At 38.8% G+C, this 24520-nt stretch overlaps 1 protein-coding gene across 8 annotated transcripts in view; it reads left to right on the plus strand.

Moving 5' to 3' along the window:
- Positions 1-24520, plus strand: part of Mtr (5-methyltetrahydrofolate-homocysteine methyltransferase) — a 91158-nt gene that overhangs the window by 46341 nt on the left and 20297 nt on the right. For 6 of the 8 annotated variants that reach the window (XR_005731009.2, XM_040278705.2, XM_040278704.2 and 3 more), the window contains 11 exons: positions 722-907; positions 6800-6979; positions 8786-8902; positions 9187-9327; positions 10719-10808; positions 11889-12041; positions 12891-12998; positions 14089-14189; positions 18345-18412; positions 18991-19111; positions 22724-22759. Coding sequence is in view for 7 of the 8 variants with exons in the window: in XM_040278705.2 (XP_040134639.2) it covers positions 722-907; positions 6800-6979; positions 8786-8902; positions 9187-9327; positions 10719-10808; positions 11889-12041; positions 12891-12998; positions 14089-14189; positions 18345-18412; positions 18991-19111; positions 22724-22759 (1301 nt within the window). In the remaining variant the exon portion in view is untranslated. The remainder of the gene's footprint in view (positions 1-721; positions 908-6799; positions 6980-8785; positions 8903-9186; positions 9328-10718; positions 10809-11888; positions 12042-12890; positions 12999-14088; positions 14190-18344; positions 18413-18990; positions 19112-22723; positions 22760-24520) is intronic. The other 2 variants (XM_040278706.2, XM_005320347.5) reach the window with 1 other exon arrangement.

Raw genomic sequence — 24520 nt, forward strand, 5'->3', positions numbered from 1 at the left:
TCTCTTTTGTTGTAGCATTTACTGCTCTTAAGAAATTACTGTTTAATCATTTATCTTTATAGCCTTGGTGAAGCCAGGGACCTGTGTGTCTTAACATTGTGTGGGATCTGACATAGTGGTCACTTAAATTATTTATTGAATGCCTTAATTTAACACTGGGGCCTAGATCAGCCTCCATGTTTCATTTCTTTATACCCATTGAATCCTTCCTTTAAATCCTTCTTTTCACTTTCTTTGATACAGAGGCACTAATGAGAAAGAAACCTGTTCTCTGCACATTTCACTATTATCCTTTATTTTAGTTAAATACATTTGTTGAGTATTGGATCTACTTTTACTTTCTAATATTAAAACTCATTTTCTCCTCACTGAGGAACTTGATTATCTAAAGGGAAAACTGAAATCGAATAACTTGGCTAGAGGGCTATTTCCAAAGGACATGAGGCTAAACCTTAATCCCTCAGTTCAACCAGGGATGTCTGAATCTCACTTGAGGTATTTGCCTCAAGGTTAAGGCACTTGAAAGTGTGAACTAGGGCTGAAACCAGGAAAATGATCTTACTGATTCCATTCTGGTCTTTGAATTGTAAGATCCTGGCTCATGCATGTAGTCTCTTGTATGTTGAAATTACTCCAAGAATGCTGGGCTTTAAGAACAAATGTACTAAAATCCTGTCTGTCTTTTCCACACATCATGATTATTTTCTTGCCTTTCCCTTAGGTGCCCTTGTGCATTGACTCTTCCAATTTTGCTGTGATTGAAGCTGGTTTAAAGTGCTGCCAGGGGAAGTGCATCGTCAACAGCATTAGTTTGAAGGAGGGAGAGGAGGACTTCTTGGAGAAGGCCAGGAAGATTAAGAAGTTTGGAGCTGCTGTGGTGATTATGGCTTTTGATGAAGAAGGACAGGTGAGTGATTTCTGTCTACGTAGTTGTACTGTGTCATCCAGGTTAGATAGCAGTGGGAGAAAATTAATTCTGAAGTAGCTTTATGTACATGGTACACAATACATATGTCTGTATCCACACACAGACGCATGCATACACATATAAATGTGAAGGTTTGGTATAGAACAAAGTCATTACATCAGTGGAGAAAGGTTGAATTATTCAGTAAACACTACTGGGACAACTGGTTATGCATTTGGAAGAAAATAAAGTCAGAGTCCTCTTTTAATACATTTTGTGCTGCTCTAACAGATTAACACAGATTTGATAATTTATTAACAATGGAAGTTTATTTGGCTTATAGTTCTGGATGCAAGAAGTCTAAGTTTTGGGGACTACATCTGGTAAGAGTCTTCTTCCTGTGTCATCCCCTAGCAGAAGGTCAGAGAGGGTGAGGGAGAGCAAGAGAGTTTAATTTATCTTTATAACAGACCCACTCTCACTGTAAGGAACCCATTCGTATAAAGACAACATTAATCCATTTTTGAAGAATTCTTATGATTTCACCACTGATGAAGGTCCTACCACCTCAGCATTAGCCCCATCCCCACCATACACTAAAGTCTACACTGATAAAATATTTAAATGTAAAAAGTTCTAAAGAATTTATAGGAAATTCTAACTAGTGTTGCAGAAAATATTAACTCAAAAGGCCAGAAAGGAAAAATATTTACATAAAAATATAAAACTTTATTATATGGCAAAGACATGGTACTATTTGTGACATGAGTAATAGTATGGGCTGATGTCACTAATGTGCAAAGAATTTCTATAGATCAGACACCAAAATTAGGTTGACTTGGAAGTTCATAGACTGGACAAAAAAAATAAGCAATTTATAGAAAAAGGAGTACAGATAGCCAGTAAGATACTGATACAAATAGCCTGTGAGAAGATACTGTTTTTTAAAAAGCAATCATGTTCATTTTCTTCAACAAACAGAAACAAAAGGATTGATAAATGATAGCTCTCATAAAATATCCCTGCCATGGAATCAGGGTGGGGCATATGGGAAGCTTCAAATACAACTATGGTTTCACTGGATGATCATTACATTGTTATGTTTTATACCTCACATAATTTTCATAAGCAAGATATCTTGGTATCTGTTCAGTAACTAAAGAAATTGAAAAATCCATCCCTTTTGATTAATCCTGTCTTGGAAATCTTGTAGTAGGTTCAGTATGTAAGGCTATGTGTTCACATCATTTTAAGATTATGATAGCCAAAAATTGAGAAAACTCTAAATAGCCATTACTAGGCAAATTCTTAAATTTTGCAGCATTTAAAAAGAATGAGTTGATGGAACCATGGGCAGGGGTGGGGAGAGGGAGATGATCCCAATTTTATTTAATAAATAGTGTGAACAGAAAATAAGCAACCTGGTGATAGCTTAGAGGCAGGCATAGTCTCATATGGGAATACATTAGCAGTTAATAAATGGTGTAGTTTTTTATTTCTGCTTTTAAAAAATTTTTGTAATAAAATCATTTTTAACAGAAGTGTTGTTAACTCTTATACAAAAGATGGAATTTTTTTTTTTTTTTTTTGGTACTGGGGAGGCAGTGGGCACTCAACCACTGAGCAACATCCCCAGCCCTATTTTGTATTTTATTTAGAGACAGGGTCTCACTGAGTTGCTTAGTGCCTCTTGAAGTTGCTGAAGCTGGTGGTCTCCTAAGGCCCCTCTGTGGAGGAAATGTTTGAAAACCCAAATAAAATGAGGGAGAAGTCCAGGAGGCCATGGGGGAATGAATAGAAGAGGTTCTGGTAAATGGAAAAGTAGATATAAACAAGATTGCCTCTGCCATTCGGCATCTCATTCCCCAACTTGACAAAATGTGGACATCTTCCCATTTTAGTAAATATGGATTATAATTCCATGGTTGCATTATATTTCAGTATATGCCTTAATTAGTCTATTGAACTAATTTTTTAGTAGTGTGAACAATGGCCAGTGAATATCCTAATTTATGCAGCACTTTAACTTGTAGAGAATGATTTTCTTGGGATCAGTTCATAGAAGTGAGCCAAAGGGTGTGTATACATTTAACATTTTGAGTGCACTTCATTAGATTGTTTGTCTGAAAAATTGTATCCATAGTGGTTGCACCAATTTGCAGTCCCACCAGCAATGTATGAGTGTACCTTTTTCTCCATATCCTCGCCAACATTTACTGATGCCTGTATTCTTGATGATTGCCATTCTGACAGGAGTGAGATGAAATCTTAGAGTAGTTTTGATTTGCATCTCTCTAATTGCTAGAGATGTTGAACACTTTTTCATATATTTGTTGATTGATTGTATTTCTTCTTCTGTGAAGTGTCTGTTCAGGTAAGGACTATATTGATTGGATTTTTTTGATGTTAAGTTTTTTGAGTTCTTTATCCAAGAGATTAATGCTTTCTGGGAGGATGCTTTATTGGAAGTGCATTTGGTAAAGTTTTATTCTAAGGAAGCATTTTAAGGTTTCCCTTTGGCATTTCCAAATTGTCAGCAATTTGTTCCCTCGTGCTTTGTGACCATTAGCAAGTAAAATAAGAGTTACTTGAACATAAGCACTATGATCCTGCTGTAGTAGGTCTTGTAATTCACCTAGCTACATAGGGCCAAGGAACAGGTAATGTGTACTGCAAGTATATGCTGACAGATAAGATTCATGTCCTAGGGTGAGTGGAGCAGGACAGTTATAGGTTGGTTCAAGATTTCATCAACCTACTCAGGGTGGAATTCGATTTTAAAACTTAAGATCTGGGCTATGCATCTTCAACAAATGGTGCTGGGAGAACTAGAAATCTGTATGCAACAAAATGAAATTGAATCCCTTTCTCTCACCATGCACAAAGTCAACTCAAAATGGATCAAGGAGCTAGGAATCAGACTAGAGACTCTGCATCTAATAGAAGATAAAGTTGGTCCTAATCTTCATTACGTGGGGGCAGGCCCCAAATTTCTTAATAAGACACCTATAGCACAAGAGTTAAAACCAAGAATCAACAAATGGGATGAATTCAAACTAAAAAGTTTTTTCTCAGCAAGAGAAATAATATGTGAGGTGAATAGGGAGCCTACATCCTGGGAACAAATTTTTACCCCTCAAACATCAGAGAGCTGTAATCTCCTGAGTATACAAAGAACTCAAAAAGTTAAACAACAAAAAAGCAAATAACTCTATCAACAAATGGGCCAAGGACTTGAACAGAAACTTCTCAGAAGAGGATATACAGTCAATCAACAAATACATGAAAAAATACTCACCATCTCTAGCAATCAGAGAAATGCAAATTAAAACTACTTTAAGATACCATCTCACTCCAATAAGAATGAGAGCCATTATGAGGTCAAGTAACAATAAGTGCTGGCGAGGATGCGGGAGGGAAAAAGGTACACTCATATATTGCTAGTGGGACTGCAAATTGGTGCAGCCAATTTGGAAAGCAGTATGGAGATTCCTTGGAAAGCTGGGAATGGAACCACCATTTGACCCAGCTATTCCCCTTCTCGGACTATACCCAAAAGACCTAAAAAGAGCATACTACAGAGACACAGCCACATCAATGTTTATAGCAGCACGATTCACAATAGCTAGACTGTAGAACCAACCTAGATGCCCTTCAATAGATGAATGGATTAAAAAAATGTGGCAATTATACACAATGGAATATTACTCAGCACTGAAAAATAACAAGATCATGGCATTTGCAGGGAAATGGATGGCATTAGAGCAGATTATGCTAAGTGGAGTTAGCCAATCCCTAATAAACAAATGCCCAATGTCTTTTCTGATATAAGGGGGTGACTCAAAATGGGATAGGGAGAAGAGCATGAGAAGAAGTCTACCACTAAATAGGGAAGAGAGATGGGAGAGAAAAAGAGGGAGAAGGGGAATTGCATGGAAGATGGAAGGAGAACCTCATTGTTATACAGAATACATATATGATGTTGTAATGAGAAAAAGAAAAAAGTGTGTCACATTAGATTGGATAAAGAGAAAGGATGGGAGAGGAGAGGAGGAGTAGGGAGGATAGGAAGGGCAGCAGAATAGAATAGATAATATGATTGATGTATATACATTCCATGTATGTATTATATGTAAAAAATACATTCTGCTGTCATGTATGACTTAAAAAAATAAAAATAAATTGTATGGTTAAAAAGAATTAAAAAAAAAAAGATCTGGGCTATGGCTGTGGCTCAGTGGTAGAACGCTTGCCTAGCATGCGTGAGACACTGGGTTCGATCCTCAGCACCACATAAAACTAAAATAAAGGCATTCTGTCCATCTGTTTAAAAGAAAAAAAGAATTGTTTGTTTCTGGAGTTTTCCATTTAATATTTTGGACCATAGTGGACCACAGTTAACTGAAATAGTGGAGAGTGAAACTGCGAGTAAGGTAGATTCCTATATATATATATTTTTTTTTTCCCCAGAGCATGTTTCATTTTTCATGTAGCCAGAAATTCAAGATGTAAATTGGTGAGTGTGCTGAGTGTTGAAGTTGCAAGTTTGACCCAAAGACAGTTTCTATGACAAAAGTTCAGACATATATTTCCCTCATATATTCATTCAACAAATGATATTGAGCGCATCCTCTGACAGGCACTGCTCTGGGTACTGGGGATACAGTAAGACTGACATTCTAGCTGTCAGGAGACAGGTTGGGAATTTAATAATAAGTATTAACCAAAAATAACAAAGAAGTTGCCAAATTAGTACAGATTCTGAAAAGACCTGCTCTGAAGAAGGAGGAGGAGGGAAGAATGGTGGGGCTACTTTATGGAGGGTGATTAAAGCAACTTCTGAAAGGGGCCTTTGGCCAGATTCCTGAGAGATGTTGAGGCACAAAACCATGTCTGGGGTGTCTGGAGCAGTGGCAGCAGTTCATGCCAGGGCTCAGGAGCATAGGGTTGGAGGGGTTAGGCCCATGGGAGGAGCAGGGTGAGTGAGTGGAGTGGAGGAGGGGCATGATGAGCCTTGGCTGGAGGCAGAGCCTGATGGTAAGGGGAAGGGAAGTTGGTAAGGGGAAGGGAAGCCGTGGGGAGTGAGCCTTGCTGGAGTCCTAGGGACTTCTGTGATTCATATCTGTAAGCCGAGGCACATGCTAACAAGTCAGTGCTGTACTGGAGGATGGGGAATAAACATGAGTCCTCAGATCAGCGTATATTGTTAGGGTGGAAAATTCAGGAAAGTGATGGCAGTGCTTCTGGGGTGAAAGGACTTGCAGGAAGATCAGGAGAAGGAGGGACACTTATTTTTAATCTGTCTTTTAGTAGTGTTTGCATTTTTATCATGTGTATTTTTAAGAAGCCTCTTTATTAAATATGCCATTTATATGCATATAAAATTTGATTTTTGCAGAAAAAAATCTTACCTGTAATGTTGATAAAAATACAAAGGGAGCCAGGCACAGTGGTGCATTCCTTCATTCTGAGCCACCCTGGAGATTGAGGGAAGAGAACACTAAGTTCAAGTTCAGCTAGGACAACTTAAAAAGACCCATTTCTTTTTTTTTTTTTTAATTTTTATTTATTTTTTTTAGTCATACATGACAGTAGAATGCATTTTGATATATAATACATACATGGAATGTACATACATCAATCATATTGAAAATGACCCATTTCAAATTAAAAAAAATATATTTGTGTGTGTGTGTGTGTGTATTTTTTTTCCAAACAGATTCCTCCTCTGAAATATAAAATAATTTGGTAAATATTTAGAGGCTGCTTGGCATTTGTATTTCTGTGAAATCCATGTGTTGACACTTGAGTGCTTTCAACAAGTGAAATGTACTGTTTTCATATAACACTTTGTTTTTATTTTTTATATTTCATATATTCTCCTTTCCCCAGGCGACAGAAACAGATGTCAAAATCAGTATATGCACTCGAGCCTACCATTTACTTGTGAAAAAACTGGGCTTTAATCCAAATGACATCATCTTTGACCCCAACATCCTCACCATTGGTACTGGAATGGAAGAACATAACTTGTATGCTATAAATTTTATCCATGCAACTAGAGTCATTAAAGTAAGTAAGGATCATTTTCTCTTGTCTATCCAAGACATCTCAAATTTATCACAGGGGTCTAGTGAATGGTTAGCGTTATCACATATTTTTGGATGGGGATGTTGACATTCTCATTGTGTAGTAAATTTTCAAGTTAGAGACTTTAAAATTTTTTGTGATGCTGTTTAAATTATGAAGTGGAACACACTTCATAGTGTCACAGCGTAACACACTTAAGCTTGTATGTCTCTCCTTTTCTGGGTATACCTCATTCTGAATTTCATGTCATAGTCATCATCCTGATTTAACTATATTATTTAGGGTTTTTTTTTCCTAAACTTTGTTTTGATGGCACTGGGGAGTGAATCCAGAGTATTCTACTACTGACCTACATTTTCAGCCCCTTTTATTCTTTCATTTTGATACAGGGTATTGCTAAGTTACTGAGACTAGCTTCCAACCAGTGATCCTTTGCCTTGGCCTCTTGTTTTGCTGGGATCATAGGTGTGTGCCACTGTGTTCGCATGGTGGTTTTGCTTTTTAAGATGGCCCTAAAGCTTATGTTGGCTTGGCTAGCATTCATGAATGCAGGAAGGCTATGATGTGCCCAGCATTGATGGGCTGATGAAAAGGTTGTGACCAGGTATTTCTCTTGGAGCAGGGCGTCAATATTCCCTATTTCAGAGTTTATAGTGACTTTATAGGACAGAACTATGAGAACCAACTGAATATCTAAACAATATAGTTTAATTTTGCCTGTTTTTTTAGCTTGAAGGAAATCATAAGATATTTATGACTTTTTTCTTTATTCATACTCATTTTAAAGATTCATGGAGGGGCTGGGGTTTTGGTTCAGTGGTAGAGTGCTTGCCTAGCATTGGATTCGATCCTCAGCATCACATAAAAATAAATCAATAAAATAAAATTATTGTATCCATCTACAACTAAAAAAAAAAAAAAGAAAAAGTTTCATCTGCATTGCTGTAACTGTCATTTGTTCATTCTTTGAATGTATAATATTCCATTGTATCATTACGCCATAATTAACCATTCTACCATAGAGGGAAAACTGGTTTGTTTCCAGCTTCTGGGCCTCATGAGCAATGATGCTGTGAAAATTCTTCTATACATATCTTGGGCACATATGCCCAAGTTTCTTTAGCATATACTCCAGAAGCCCAGTGGTTGGGTCATAGTACTAGATAATAGCAAGCTGTCTTCCTCAGTGCTTAAGCCAGTTTGTCCTTGAGCCAACAGTAAATCAGAGATCCTGTTGTTGCACATGCCTGATGATGCTTGATATTATCATAGGTGCAGCAGGAACCTCAGTTGCCTTTTGTCCTTTTATAATTGGTCAAGTTTATAATGAACAACTGTGTTTGTTCATTTAGTTACAGATACCTTCAGGTAGTTTGTGCTTTCAATGAATGGGGAAGTGTGTGTGTGTGTGTGTGTGTGTGTGTGTGTGTGTTTGCTTGCACACTAACATGCTCTCCCTCTACCACTTTCTTCTCTATCATTTATCCAGCAAGGATTTTATGGAATACTCATTATATATTATACCCTATCAGGGTCATTACTGAAGTACACAGAGATAAAGTAGAATTTTATATTTTCCCTTAGGGAGACTAAAGTTTAGTGAGGGACACTGATGAATCTGTGCTTTTGCAGCACCATCATACTGCAAACTTGGGTCTGTGTCTGATTACAGAAAGTTCTGGGTTACTTTGGACTTGTTTATTTTCCACTCGTATATAAAGCTTAAGAACTGTGATTGGTGTTTTGGGCAAAATGGACACTGTTTTCACATTTTAAAATTTTTGCCAGGAAACTTTACCAGGAGTCAGAATAAGTGGAGGTCTTTCCAATTTGTCCTTCTCTTTCCGAGGAATGGACGCCATCCGAGAAGCAATGCATGGGGTTTTCCTTTACCACGCAATCAAGGTATGATTGAAGGCCTGCTTGCCCTTGAAACCAGCTTTCACTTAGGGCAAGGTTTGTCCACTGTGGCCCTCAGACTAACTGGCCTGTGATCAGTTTCTGTAAAGGAGGTTTGTTTAGGGTACCCCCTAAATGCAGCATTCACCTGTATTTTATCTAAGGCTGCTTTGGGGCACCAGTGAAGAGTCAATTAGTTGTGACTGAGACTATGGCCTAAAATGTTTTCTTTCTGGTTCCTAATTTAGGGCATCACTGGAAATCCTCACTTTTCTTTTTATTGCCCTTAGTTTGGTATGGATATGGGGATAGTGAATGCAGGAAACCTCCCAGTATATGATGATATCCACAAGGAACTTCTTCAGCTCTGTGAAGACCTCATCTGGAATAAAGACCCTGAAGCCACTGAGAAGCTCTTACATTATGCCCAGGTAGAGAGAAAAGTGTCTAACATGGCTTTTTCCTTTCTTTGAATTTATTGCTCACAATTATTGAACCTTCATTGTAGAATAGAAGCACATACCTAATCAAGTTTTCGGATCAACGAACATTCTAGAGAACATACTGTGGTTAGGGTAAGGAAAGAGAAATGGACCATTCCTACTCTGCTTCAGCATTCTGAACCTAAATTTCTTTTTTTGGTACTGGGGACTCAACTACTGAGCCACATCCCCATATTAATATTTTTTATTTTGAGACAGGGTCTGGCTAAGTTGTGTAGGGCTTTGTTAAACTGCTGAGGCTGGCTTTGAACTCTTGATCCTCCTACCTCAGCCTCCCGTGATGCTAGGATTACAGGTGTGCACTGGAACTTAAATTTCTATGTATTTGTTTTGAAGTATGAAATATATTTTTCTTGTAGCAAGTGACATATATTACTTCTAGAAAATTTACAAAATACAGGTAAGCAAAATGAGAGAATAAAATCACTCATATTCCCACCACCCAAAGTATTTGGAATAGACTGCTTTGTCTTAACCCAGCAATTCCATCCCTTAGGCAGGAATTGTCTGGTTGTGTGGCTGGTAGAACATGTACCAGTGAAGGTAATATGAGCTTTAGAAGGACTTTTTCTTTTTTTAATTATTCTTTAGATTTTTCTACATGAAAGACTCCTATTGTTGTTATTCCAGTTACCACTCTGGTCCTATATCTTGGTTTTCTCCCCAGATCTTTCCTTCTTTTATTTGTACTGATAACTTGATGTCTTCATGTTTGTTTTTATTGGCCTTTCCTGTTATTAGCACTCAGGCTAGGCCCCTTAAAAACACTACTTTTAATATGACCCTGCAGCTCCAGAACTGTGACGAGTATCTCCTGTCCCACCACACAGTTGCCCTGGAGGTTAAGTCCAACTCCACAGCATGAATTTCTGGCCCTCTGTGATTTGCCTCTACTATCCTGCACAAGCATTGCTCTAGCAACATCAGTTTTTGTTCAGCATTAATGCATTCAGCTGATGTTCACTGAGACCTGCAGAAAACGTATAGAGGTGATCTTAATCCAGTGTGGTAGGTGCTGTGGTAGGGAAGGCACAGGGTGCTATGAGGATGTTGAGGTGGCATCGACCCCAAAGGTGGAGGTGGTTAAGAAAGCTTGCCACAGGAATGAGAGTTCAGGTGAAAATTGAAAAAGGAGGAAGAGCTGCTTGTGCATCTCACCAGACCTGGTACTGTGATTGGTCAGTGTCATAATTCATGCTGGGCACTCTGCTGGGAGCTGGGAATGTAAAAGAGTAAGACAGTTTATTAGTTGTTGCCAAATGGTTCAAATAAGTGACTTCCTGCATCTATTTCTTCATTCAAATTTCAATTCATTTCAGACTCATGGCAAAGGAGGGAAGAAGGTCATTCAGACTGATGAGTGGAGGAACAGTCCCATTGAACAAAGGCTAGAGTATGCTCTTGTGAAGGTGAGTTCAGGAACCTGCACTGGCCAGCTGATAGCTTGTCACTGCTGTCTGATGCCATTGTGGGAGGGTTGGTTGTGACAGCAGCTGGAGTAAGAGAGGCCATGGACTCCTGGTTGCTGATTCTCAACCTGGGTGGCCCTCCTGCCCTGCATTATATGATAGCACATTTGGCACTGTCTAAAGGTATATGTGGTTGTCAAGGTGGGGATGGGAGATGTCACTGGAATCCCAGTGACCAGGGATGTTGCTCAACGTCCTGTGGTACACACCACAGCCCTCCACAACAAAGACTATTCCAGCCCAAGGTCAGTAGTACTGAGGTTGAGAACCCTACCCTGACCAGGTTGCTTTTAGTCTGTCAGCAAGTCAGTACTGGTTCATCTCTGGATGTTTGGGATTTTGGTGAGATAAATAATCTCTTGGCTTCAGTTTTCCCATTTGTGAGTCTGGAGAATTTCAGAGTTCTTTTTTGGAGGGAGTGGCATCTAAAATTCAACTCTTGCCTTTTGTGATTCATATATTTCAGTTTGTGGAACTACTTCAGCCACATCCAAGATCTGTGAGTTGGGGACCCTGTAGGAAGGCTTGTTCAAGCCTAGATTGGGGAGCCTCCTCTTTTTGAACTTCACCTGAGAACCCCACTCACCCTCATTCATCTTCCAGCCAAGTAGTGAGAAAACACTGATTTGGCAGAGATATTATTAAAGTATAACCTGTTAAAATACAAGAATACAAACATCTGAGTTAGAAATCTACTTATTAGTCCACCTTCTCATTAATAGCACACTTTTGTGAGTATTACTTTATATCAAGAAAGCCAGCTAAGCACTTAACACGGGTTATTTAATTTAATAAATCTCAAAACGTATGAACAAGATATTGTGGCACTCTTAGGAAACTAAAGCTTAATAAATGGCTTGAGTGGGTGCTAGGAGCCAGGATCTGAACTTACACAGTCTGATTTCAGGACTCTCATTCTTAAGCATATCTTTGAATCATTTTCTGTTGGTTGTTTGGACTTAAGCCATTTTTTTCCCTTTATTCTTCCCACAACCTTTTTTTTTTTTTTTTTTTTTGAAGGGCGTTGAAAAATATATTATCCAGGATACTGAGGAAGCCAGGTTAAATCAGGAAAAATATCCCCGACCTCTGAATATAATCGAAGGACCCCTGATGAATGGCATGAAAGTTGTTGGTGATCTTTTTGGAGCTGGAAAAATGTTTCTACCTCAGGTTGGCAAAAATAGGGAGACATGTTCACAGTTGAATCTCTTCCTTGTCTTAGTAGTGAGTTTGGTTACTCTGTTCAAGTTTTGATTTGGACCAGTCCTTGCCCAGATGTGTTTTGGAGTTGTGTGGGGAAACCCGTGTTTAGAGTGGTGTGGAAGCTAGAAATCATCTGGAAATTGCTAGCTTCATAATCTTTGTTCTGATTTTCTGTACCACCTTTTACTCTCAGAAGTAAAGTAAGACTCAAGATAGATTTGATTTGACCAGCAAGTGTTCATCTTAAATAATAACATACTTTGAAAAAATATTACTGTTTTAAATAGTTACATTAAATGATAGATTTCAAGTAAGAACACCACTCTTTATTTTGAATTGCAGCAGCTGCTAGCCCATGAATTAACAAACACTTGCTAAGCATCTAGGTTAGGGGCCTGAGGCGATGAAGGATGGAAGGGGACTTGTCTAGTCTGAGGCTCAATTTTAAGGGAGTGTGGAGAAGAGAAGGCTGAGAATGAACACATGGTGGGGGGACTTTAACCCTGAAAGATAAGCGACAGAGGCCTTCTAGCCAGAGAAAAACTAACAGGCAGAAGTTCAAGAAGATGGAAGTTTCAATGTTTGGTTTCTAGCCTTGTTTTTCTTCTGCTCTGCCTCCTTCACTGGCCTTTCCCTCAGGGAGCTTATTTTTCACTCTGCTCACTGTCAGAAGCAGAGTCCAGTATAGCTAGCCCGAAGGTAAAATGTGTGTTCTGAGCTTGTGCTGGGGTTTCACAGGTGCCATCAGAAGCCATGTGGTTGTCAATGGCTGTGGTTGCAGTAGTCAGTCAGATAACCAGCTCTGCTTTTTCCCAGGTTATAAAGTCAGCTCGGGTCATGAAGAAGGCTGTTGGCCACCTTATCCCCTTTATGGAAAAAGAAAGAGAAGAAAACAGAGTGCTTAATTGCACAGTAGAAGAAGAGGCAAGTTTTTGTTTTTTTTTTTTTCAGGCCTGTGGGCCCTTTAAGGAGTGGGCCTGGGAGACTGCTGTTGGGGTGGGGTAGGGGACTAGGCAGTCAGGCTGGCTTGCTGTTTATCACTGAAGATAAAGTAGAGAAATGATCCAACATCTGTCCCTCCTTTTACCAAGCTTCAGGATAACTTAGGGGTTTCCTTTGAATGTAGCTTTATGAATTTTTTAATACAGATGTAATTTTTCAATCAAGACAATCCTTCGTTAACTGATATTTACTTTGTACCAAGTTTTGTGCTGATACTGCAGCTACAAAGACCTGCTCTTGTTTTTTAGGTAACGGGCTAATGGTTGGTTTTGGATGATTTTTTTTTTGAACAAACAAATATTCTCTCTCTACTAATAGTGCCTTGATACCACTACTGAATTCAGTTTAATTTTTGCTGATTGTACCACCAGAATAAATCATTAAGCCTTTTAAATTTGCTTGGTTCCCAGTGAAGCTCAGGCAGCTTTGGCTCTTGGGATTCTTAATTCTTCAATTGATCCAGCCCAGACAGACATGGTGTTTATAAAAACGCCATTGCCTTGCTCACTGTTCCTTGTTTTTTCCCTTGGAGGGTAGGCAATGTGCTGGCAGCATACATAACGACCATGTGGAAGAAGCAAAAATTTACCCCTAATACCCTCTGCACTGGGCTAGTGTGGTTATTTTCAGATTCTGGCAGGGGGCATTGCAGTGACCATCTCCTCTTTTCTACCCCCTCCTCTAAATGTTGACAGTAAACATTTATCAGACAGTTTTGGGGTGAAGGATGTGGTCTTTAGCTGTGGGATTGTTCTGTTTGAACTTGAGCTGTTCTTGAGAGGTTGCAGTGCACAATCTTGGTTGAAGCCCTTGTGGTTACTCTGCAGATGGGCTCATTTGAACTGCTCGAGCTTACAGCGCTCTGCTTGCCTAGTGCAGTATTTGGGTCTCAGGCTCGTCTTTGAGGTAATTGTATTAATCCCTTTCTGGGTTGGCACCTACCTAGCTCTCCAGAACTACGTGGTCTGCTCTGAGGAACTCCAATCATGCTCACTGTGTTGCTTGCTTTCAGGACCCTTATCAAGGCACCATTGTGCTAGCCACTGTGAAAGGTGATGTGCACGACATAGGAAAGAACATAGTTGGAGTGGTCCTTGGCTGCAATAATTTCAGGTAAGCTTAGACCTCACCTTTTCATCCCTTTGCTATTCAAGAAGGGAAATGTTTCAACAGGTTAATTATTGAGGGAGGAAGGTAACGAGTAGTAGCAGATGTTAGAGGTTATTTTTTCATTTATTTATTTTTTGTCTACTCTGTTTTCAAATTGTCCACGGTGAACACAGTTTTTCAAATGCAATAAGTTAGTAATTATCTATTATGCATTCAGTGAGGACAAAAAGAATAGGAAAAGCTATTTGGGCAGGTGGACGTAGCCAAGAGGCTTCTTGTGAATGGGCATCATAACATAGACCCTGAGGGCCAGAACATGGGGCTCCCCATGGCAGTCAGCATTTTCCCTTTTTCCTCTCAATAAGCTGAGAGCAGAGATTGTATGAGACTTGATTGAATGGAGTTTTATAGGGTGGTTTTGTCTGTACAAATGCTCATCATCAATTATTTAGATGCTTTTAATTTGTTATATTTTGAAAGGGAGATTTGCAAGAATTTGTTTTGTTTTTTTAACGAACGAGAAATGGTCACAGATTCTGCTAAGGGCAGGTGGGAAACAGTGGGGAAGGTGAAGACTGGTGCAGGTACTTCCTTCTGTTGGTGGAATGTGTGAATTGCAGGGGGAAGTGACAGCAAGTGTCAGGTGCCTTTGAAGAGGGCAAATGAAGATTTTTTTTACTTTTTTATTTTTAATAAACACATAATAATTGTACATAAATATGAAATACGATGTGCTGTTTCAATTCATGTAAGCAGTTTGCTGCATGTATGGGGTGTGCTACCTGTGTACGGTGGGCAGTGATCAAATCAGGGTGATTAGTATTTCTGTCTCCTAATCATTTCTGTATGCTTAGAACCTCTCAGCTCTTTTTCTTGTTCTTTGTAAAATATATAGTAGGTTACTGTAAACTATAGTCGCTCTCCTGTGCTGTAGAGCAGGGAATTATTCCTCCCAGCTGTGTTTTGGTACCTGTTATCCAGCTTCCTCCTCTCCTTCCTCCCCTGCTCTTCTTAGTCTCTACCAATAGCTATTCTGCTCTCTTATACTTGTGACATCAAATTTTTAAGCTACACATATGAGAGAGAACATCTTTGTATATTGGCTTATTTCCCTTAATATAATGTCCTCCAATTTCATCTATTTTGCCACAAATGACAGGATTTCGTTTATTTTTTATGACTGAATAATATTCCCTTATATATTTCATTATATAAATATTATTTTATAAATATATATTACATAAGTTATATAAATAGTATTCTATTATACATATATTCATCCATCAGTGGGCACCTGTTGTATCTTGCTATGTAGGTTTATTTTTGTGATTTTTTTTGTCCGATAACATTTATTTTCTAAATTTTGTATGTTCTTAAGTAGTTATGGATGACATTGCTAAAGCATTTAGAATAGCTTAAATATTTTTTGAATTAGAAGCTCAAATTAAATGCTTACAGCTATGTTATGAGCACTCACAAAGAAGGTTAGATTATAAAATCAACATTTTTCATGACTTCTTTCATTTTTATTCTCTTCAGTCTCCCAAGTGGCAGAATGCAATAATGTGCATAGGATGAGCTACAGACTGGGGTGCGGCTCTGAGCCAGAGGAGAACCCTGGGAGAGTCAAGAAAGACAAGGTGTTGGGGTGGGAGTGGGAGGTTGTGGTAGAGGCAAGGGAATGAACGGTGATTGGTGAGATGCTCCTGACAGAAGAGCGAGCAGTGACAGCAAGGTAGCACTGGCATCATGCTGGTAGGTTTTAATTGGATTTTAAAAACACATGCAATGTTGAAAAACTCAGCTTTGAAGTGCAGGCCTTTTTGTCGAGTTAGAGGCAGTATACTCTTTTGCCTAGTTTTACATGTGGGATTCTGCGCTTCTCATTGTATAACAATATATCTGGTTATGAGACTTTCTTCACTATATTAAAAAAGAAATGTGCTGCTGCTGGCTATCTGCGGCCTCCAGGTTGTCCATTATTCATGCCCCTGGTATTTGCTACCAGGTTAGAACTATCAAAGCTGAATATAGTTAATTCTTGATTTGAAACTGTCAAAGTTTCTACTGAGGGTTCCATGTGTGCTAACTTATTTAAAGAAAAGAAAAAAAGGATTAAAAAAAAATACTATGAGAACCAGCTGAAAATCCAACAGTACAAGAGGGCACACAGTGAGAATCAGGCCTCCTTCCTACCCAGTGTCCAACACCCATGTTGCCAGCTGGTGACGTATCATGTAAAAGTTCATACTTACACTTTTAAAAATGTGAGCCTTTTACTATTGAATTTTAAGAATTGTTGATATAATTAAATAAGTGAAAATAATGTAATTTTTAAATGTTTTTAACAATATAATAAAATTAAATGATAAAAAAGACTAACATTGTAGATTTTCTCATGTAAAATAGGATGTTAGTAACTGCGGCATTTCCTAGGGCAGACGCTCCTCCTACTGGATTCTAGGAGGCACTCCTGTGGAAATCAAACCTTCTGGCCCTGTTCTGTCCCCTCAGCATACTTCCAGCATTCTCTGTCCAGTGCCTGTCTCCCACTCAGGTGTGCCCACCCTTTGAGTTTTGCACACCTTCTCGGCCACCCTGAGAAGAAGGAGGCCTGCTTTCTGAATCTACCTCTCTTCTTTGTCTTAAGTCTCTAGCTTTTCCTATGACAGCTCTGTGTGCAGGGACTGGCCTCTTCTCTATCCCCCTCCCCACTGGCTCTCCTGTTCAACAGCTGTTTGCTGAGGAACTTCCCAGCATTTTTTATTGGCTTAAATGAATTAGATAATGAGTTTTGCTAATTTAGATCCTAACTCTTCCAGCTCTCCTGCTAATTAGTTGTGTGACTGACTGGACAACTTGCTTAACTTACCAGATCCTTTTCCATAGTAGGGGTTTCATCATAGAGGTTCTGTGAGGGTTAAATTAAATTACTTTGCAAAGGTCTTAGCATAGTGGAAACAACCCAGATGTCTGTCAGCAGATGAGTGGGTAAACAAAATGTGCATGAGTCAGCTTTCTGCTCCTATAACAAATTTTGGCTCATAGGTTTAGAGGTGTCAGTCCATGATTGGTTGATATGGTTGCTTTTGGGCCTGTACTGAAGCAGACCATCATGATAGGAAGTGGATGTTGGACCAAAGCCATTCATCTCATGGACAGATGGCAAAAAAATTAAAAAAGAAAAAGAGAAAGGGGCTAGCATCCAACTACCCCTTTAAGGTGTGCTCTGAATGACCAGAAGACCTCTCATTAATCCCCACCTCCTGAAGTTTCTACCACTTCCCCATAGCATGGACCTTTAACATATGGGCCTTTGGGGAACATCCTGGACCCAAACCAAAGCCTGTGGCATGTCTATACAATGGAATAGTATTCAGCCTAAAAGCGAATGAAATTGTGATACACATGAAATGTGGATGAACCTTGAAGACATAGTGCTGAGTAAAATAAGCCAAACACAGTGGGACAAATAGTGTGTGGTTCCACTTATAGTAAATACCCAGATTAGATAAATTTGTAGAGACAGGAAGCAGAGTAGAGGCTGCCAGGGAGGGTAAGGAGAGGAAGAGGGAGTCATTGCTTAATGGTTACAGTGTTTTTATGTAGGCTGATGAAATGCTTTTGGAAAAATAGTGGTAATAGTTGAACAACACTGTAACTGTAATTAATCCTCCTGAATTATGCACTTACCAATTCCCGTGGAAAGTTACATATGTCTTATCAGGGTTAAAAAAATAATATGCCAGAAACTGTTGAATTTGTTAATTTTTATTTTTATTTATTTGTGGTTAAGCTAGGGTCTTGTATGTTACCTAGGCTGGTCTCAAACTTGTGATCTCATCTGATCCTCCTGCCCAAGCCTCCTAAGCAGCTGGGTCTAGAGGCATGCACTACCTTGCCCAGCTGAATTGTATGCTTTAATGGACAAATTCCATGAAATGGGAATTATATTTCAGGAAAGCTTGTGTGAAAAAGGCTTAGCATAGTGCCTTAGCATAGTTGTGGTGGTGAATTGTCAGTGCTTAGTGAACATTTCAGTGTGATTCCATTTTATATTAGAACAGTGTTAATGTCTAAAATGAAAATGCTCATGCAGCTTTGTCTCTAATGGGTTGTTACTGTCCCCCCCACCCCCATTTCACTTCTGTGCCTCAGAGTGATTGATTTAGGAGTCATGACTCCCTGCGATAAGATACTGAAAGCTGCTCTTGACCACAAAGCAGGTACTGTGCAACTGTCCTTTGGGGATTACTCTCAGTGTCACTTCCCCCAGAGTCTGTATGTCAGTGTAGTAAAGCTCACTCCATGTGGGGGTCTAAGGGACATGCAAACTGTCAAGTCCAGCTTCTGCAAAGGGCTGCTGGGATGCCCATCTGCACTGGGAGTTGATAGAGGTGTGAGAGCAACCAGGCAGCTGCTTCTGATCTCTGGAGATGAATTGGAGACCAGCTTCTTAAAAGCGAACACTTGGATTAGATTTTTTTTTTTCTGGATATAGTTGTGTTTATAAAATACTGTGTTGTTTGAGTCTGAAAAATCACAAAGTAAATAAAATCTTCTGTTGCATGGTTTCCTAAAACTGTGGCAAATACTTCAAGTTATAAATCTTATTTGCTACCAAAAGCAGATAATACATTAAAATCCGCCAGACAGAAAAGGTGTCTTAGAATTAGAAACTGGCAGTTCATGGTAGGTCTTGTGGTCTGTATTATAAAGTTTTAAAAATGGGTCTTAATACTTTTCCTTTTTTTCTCTTATCCTCCTCATTGTCCTTTTTTCCCTTTCTTTTTAAAAATCATAGACATAATTGGCCTGTCAGGACTCATCACTCCTTCCCTAGATGAAATGATTTTTGTTGCCAAGGAAATGGAGAGGTTAGCTATAAAGATTCCATTGTTGATTGGAGGAGCAACCACTTCTAGGTAAGTCTTAATAATGAGCTTTATGCCTTGAGTTTTGTTAAATATGTGTTCATAAACAGTGTTAAAACCTGTTTTTTCCCCCAGAAGCATGTACATCGACTCTTTATTACATAAACTTTCTGGTCTTTACTTTGTTGAGAGCCTGAACAATTTCAGAACACATTATGCATAGGAAACTTTGTGATTTCCTACGCCTTGTTTTTTGGGGGGTTCCTCTGGCTTACAATTATCTTTTCCTTGAAATCAAATTGGATGCCCAAGCTGTGTTTTTTTGGCATAAAGTTGAACTCTTAAAGAGAGACAGTTTTTACAAATATTGAAGAAACTCTAATCTTCTAGTGGTTTAGAGTCAGAAAATCCTTCTAGCTAGAAAGAACCAAAGGGACACTTTGGGGAGTTATCTATGAAAGGAGAACTTTTAGGATAAAAGATGTAAAGAGGAAAAATTTACATTTGGTTGCATGGTCTTTATTTTGGGGGGCTCTTGATTGTGTGATTTATTCAGAGATGTGTTAATTTTCGATATGAGACTTCTTTGCAACATTTATTATGTTGCACAACTGTTTACATCAAACTGTAGCATTAAACTTGACGTATGCACTTTGTTTTTCTGGTACAAAAATACGATTGTGGTCTGTCATAAGTATTCAAGAGATCCTTAGAAAGAGCAAGAAATGTATTTCAAGGAATTGGCCCATGTGACTGTAGAAGTTGATAGGTCTGAAGTCTGCAGGCTGAAGACCCAGGCAAGAGTTGATGTTGCAGGTTTGAGTCTGAAGACAGACAAGGCAGAATTTCTTCTTTGTGGAGAAGGAGCAGAAAGTAGAGAGGGTCCTTAGTTCTTTCTATGAAAGCCTTCTACTGAATCAATAAGACCCATGCATGTTATGAATGGTAACTTGCTTAACTTAGGATCTACTGAGTAAAATGTTAATCATATCTAAAAAATACGTCCATAGCAACATTTAGACTGTGGTCTGAGTGGAGACTGGATACTATGGCCTTCCAAGTTTACACATAAAATTAACCATCATACCATGTATAATATGAGTGGATCATTTTTATGGGTAGCCACAGTGTCTTTTGTTCAATTAAGGACTCTTTGTTTTTGAAAGGTTCTATAGTTTGACAATCATTGTTCACATTAGAAAACTGGGTTTGTTTTGCCACAGATGATGTATCTGCTAGACTAAGTGGCAGAATTATTGTCAAAGAATATGACCAGCCATCACTAACTGGGGTTTTGATGAGCATGATCCTGTGTAATGAATGAAAGCTGAGCACAAGAACAGTGAGGGGATCTCTGGACTGTGATGAGGATGAAAGACCTTTAAAAACCATGGTTATAAAATGGGATAAATACTTAAATGGGCAGATGTATTAAAGGACTTGCACTTATATTGATATGACAATGACTTCAAAATTAAAATCTCTTTATAAAAAATTCTTAGAAGCTTAATATCAGGAATTTGCTACTTATACGGATTAGAACTTGATCAATAGTCTGTTTTATTATGAAAGTCAACAGATTAAAGAAAAAACCTTCAGAATAACAGGACTGGCCTCTTGGGATTCATCATTGATGGCAAAATTAGAATCATTGGTGGCTCTTAACAGTTATATCCTGATGCACAAATGGTGACATGGGAAATCATTCACTATCTATTCTAATTGTCTGCCAATATTTGAAGGTAGAAAGCTGGATATCATGACCTCACAAAGTTTCTTCCAACTTTCCAGTGCCTTGTTTCTCCATGAACTCTCTTTTCTGGTTTTCTTCTCTTCCATGTTCTTTTCAGTCTGGAATTTTATTTGGAAAATAAAAGTCTGGGAAACATTCCTTTTCTCCATTGTGGGCCTGGAGCAACCTTTGAAAAGAAGGTTCTCATGTAGCATCCTTGAGCTTCCATGGAAAATTCCCAGTTCATCTTCCCTTCTGAATAGTGACTATGGATCAGGTCACAGACCTGGAGTCTGGCTTCACTGTTCTCTCCTGTTTGAATAAGCACTTCTACTGAAGTGTAACAATCACACAGAATGTATGCAAGTCATATAGGTGTGTGACTTGATGAGTGTTTGCAAAAGTGAATCCATCTATGTAACCACCTCCAAATCAAGAAGTAGAATATCATTGGTACCTAACAGCCTCACTGGGTCACATATCCTGGCATTTTTTGCAACTCTGCTGCCTTCTATCCCTGTAGGTTGGTTTTGCCTGCATTTTGACTTTATATAAAATGGAACAGTACTGTATATGAAGGCCCAACATTGTTGTTAAAATAATTTTAGAGTTTTTTTTTAGTTATATATGGATACAGTATCTTTATTTTGTTCATTTATTTTTATGTGGTGCTGAGGATTGAACCCAGTGTATCATCTGTGTGAGGCAAGTGCTCTGCCACTGAGCCACAACCCCAACCCAGTTTTAGAGGTTTTTTGCCCCCATTTCATTGTATAATGTACTATGATTCAGACATCCATGCCTCTGTTAGTAGACGTTTGGGTTTTTCCAGTTTGGAGTTCTCACAAACAATGCTGCTGTAACATTTTTGCAACTGAGTTTTAGTATATCTGTGTGTGCTTCTGCCCAGAAAAGTACTAGATCCCAGGACAGTGTATAACCATCTTCATTGACTATTTCCAGGCAGTAATTCTTGATATGTTTTTCATTTACATTTCTTTGCTGATTAGTGATGCTAACACACCCTTTCTGTGTATATTGAACATATACTTTTTAAGTTTTTTTTTAAGTTGGATATTCTGCCTTATTCATACTGTTTTAGACTTTAAGCCATTTATCAGAAAAATAGCAAGTAGATTCTTTCAGTCTTGCTTGCCTTTTGCTGTTTTAGTGGAGTCTTTGGATCAAAAAAGTTTTTAATGTTTATGAGATCTGATTTTTCCATTATTTTCATTTACAGTTAATGGCATTTATGCCTGAATAGAACCATTTTCTCTTAGGCTGCTTAGCCTACAGAGCATTCAGGAGCCTGAATGTCTCAGAATCCTCTCTCAGACCCCTGGGTATTTCTTCCTCAGACCTGTTGAGGGCTTAGCAGGGTCAGTTCTTGCTTTTGCTAGCTGCAGTTGTATAGACAATAGCTCAGGACTTACAGATTTTTTTAATATTTATTTTTAGCTGTAACTGGACACAATATCTTTATTGTATTTTATTTTTATGTGGTGCTGAGGATCAAACCCAGGGCCTCGCATGTGCTAGACAGGCAATCTACCGCTGAGCCACAATCCCAGCCCCAGGACTTGCAGATTTTTACTAGGATAGATCTCTGAAGAGATATAAGTTCTCAGCTTTTCTAAGCCCCAGTGGCTTATGGTAGCATGAACAGAACTAGAACTAGACACTTGACTGGGGGTTAAGGCTGTCCAGAGGTTGAAAGGCGGTTACTGAGTTGGGGTCAAAGATGGGTGGGAATATACTTGAAGTAGTCTTTTTAACCTGTTGCTATAAAAGAATAGAAAACTTATTGCAAATCTAGTCCTCTTAAAAAGCAGGACTTCCAAAGGGTATATATTGTGTCATTTAGCTTTCACATTTTAACAAAATTTTAGCTAACTACTGCAAAATGTCTTTTTCAATTATTGTTTGCGTAGCTTGGAGAATTCAAGAGGAAATCACATTGCTCCAAGGTAGAGATAATTTTCTGTGTGTGTGTGTGTGTGTGTGTGTGTGTGTGTGTGTGTGTGTTTAATTGCTAGAAAGTCATGTGCTAAATCACACATAAGTGCTTTTATTTTTCTCTGTGCACTGACCATATAGAAGCTTAGAATTTAGACGTGTATATAGGATTTTATGGAATAGATTTATATGCTAATATCACTCCTGATTCCATCTTAATCTCCTCGTCTTTATTTTCTCTTTCTCATTTTTGTCATTGAATTTTAAACATTTGCAAACATGGGAGAAGACCTGTTGGATCCCTGGGAGTCTTGAATGATTTGGCAGAGACAGAATTTGAGAGTCAACCTTAGCATCTAGTACTGTGTTCTTGGTGTGCAGGAAGGGGCAGAAGGGGCTGGGAGATTCTGGTGTTTTGCATCTTGTCGGGCTTTAGAAGGATAGTTTCTTCTAAGTAGAGAAGCTTGTGGAAAAAAAAAGTGGAATTGATGTCAAATTATTTTATAAGGAAACAGGAAGCACTCTTAGTGGCTAAGCAAGTTCAAATGTCATGCCTTCGATCATATAGCCTTGCCATTTTTATGTTGGAAAGCAGCACTTTGCTTTTATTTATTTTTTGATAGTAGAATTCAGTGTTTCTTTTCAGTCAGAAGCTCATCAAAGAGAGAGTGGGCTCAAATTGACTGAGGACCTTTGAATTCTTAAAACTTAAAGTCATACTTGTTTTCTCTAAGGGAAAGGCTGCCTGAGTGTTACCAGGCTTAAAGTAACACCTTCTTGCAGGATACGTATGTCAAGCAGAATGTAGAGAAGTATCTCCATGCATTCAGGGAGCTTGCCAACTGAAGGGGAGGAAGCAAGGTTAGTCTCAGTTGTACTCTGTTTTGAAACTGGGACAACTTTTTAAAAATAACTTTTTCTACTGTTTGAAAATCCTCCCCTTGGCAGAATACTCAAGATGTCTTCAAAGCTTTGTTGCTTGAGTGCACCCTTAGGTACAAGTCTAAGACACAGGAGGCTGTGGAGTTCATTCCAGGGTCTGGCTGCCTCCGCTGCCCTGTGCCCTGCCTCCTAGCACCAAAGCTATGTTGCAACAGCCAGCTTGTGCTGGAAGGGACCCCCATATAGTTCAATTCTTGTGGCCTAAGGCTTTAGTTTTTTGCTTCTCATTTACAAATGGAGTTGTTCTTAGAAAGCAAGAACAGGTGTGGGATTGTTGGTCCCGTCTCACTGTGCATGGATGCTGAGTGCCTTCCCAGAGAAGCCTAAAAAAAATATGTATACTTATTACACTTTTAATATAATAATACTCTCCAGGTCTTTAAAAATTGCTTCATTAATCCCCTCATGGGAACATGTCATCAATTAAGAGGCTGTGAAGTAAAATCCAGTCTCTTCCTGCCCCTTCATTCCCACCTTTTCCTTGTATGGACATTTGATGTGTGCCCCTTTGTGGTTTTCTCAATACTCAGAATCTTAGCTATCCGGTTGGTTGGTTGAGGCAGATTGACTGTGATATGTATGTTTTTTTAAAAATGGAATTGCATAAACTTTGTCTTCTATTAGTTTGTTTCTTTCTCATATAATAGCATATTCTGGACAACATTCCAAACAAAAATGCACTTTAGTTGAGGAAAAGAATGTGAAACCTCCTGAATTGGGTGAGTGTGCTGCTTCAGGGTACCAGGGAAGAACAGGAAGATCCAGGGTGCGGTTGCCACCATCTGATGGGTTCCGAGCCTCTGCAAATTCTGTAGGGAGGCTAGGGAGGC

The sequence above is a fragment of the Ictidomys tridecemlineatus genome, chromosome 10 (assembly GCF_052094955.1).
Source record: "Ictidomys tridecemlineatus isolate mIctTri1 chromosome 10, mIctTri1.hap1, whole genome shotgun sequence".
NCBI classification, from domain to species: Eukaryota; Metazoa; Chordata; class Mammalia; order Rodentia; family Sciuridae; genus Ictidomys; species Ictidomys tridecemlineatus.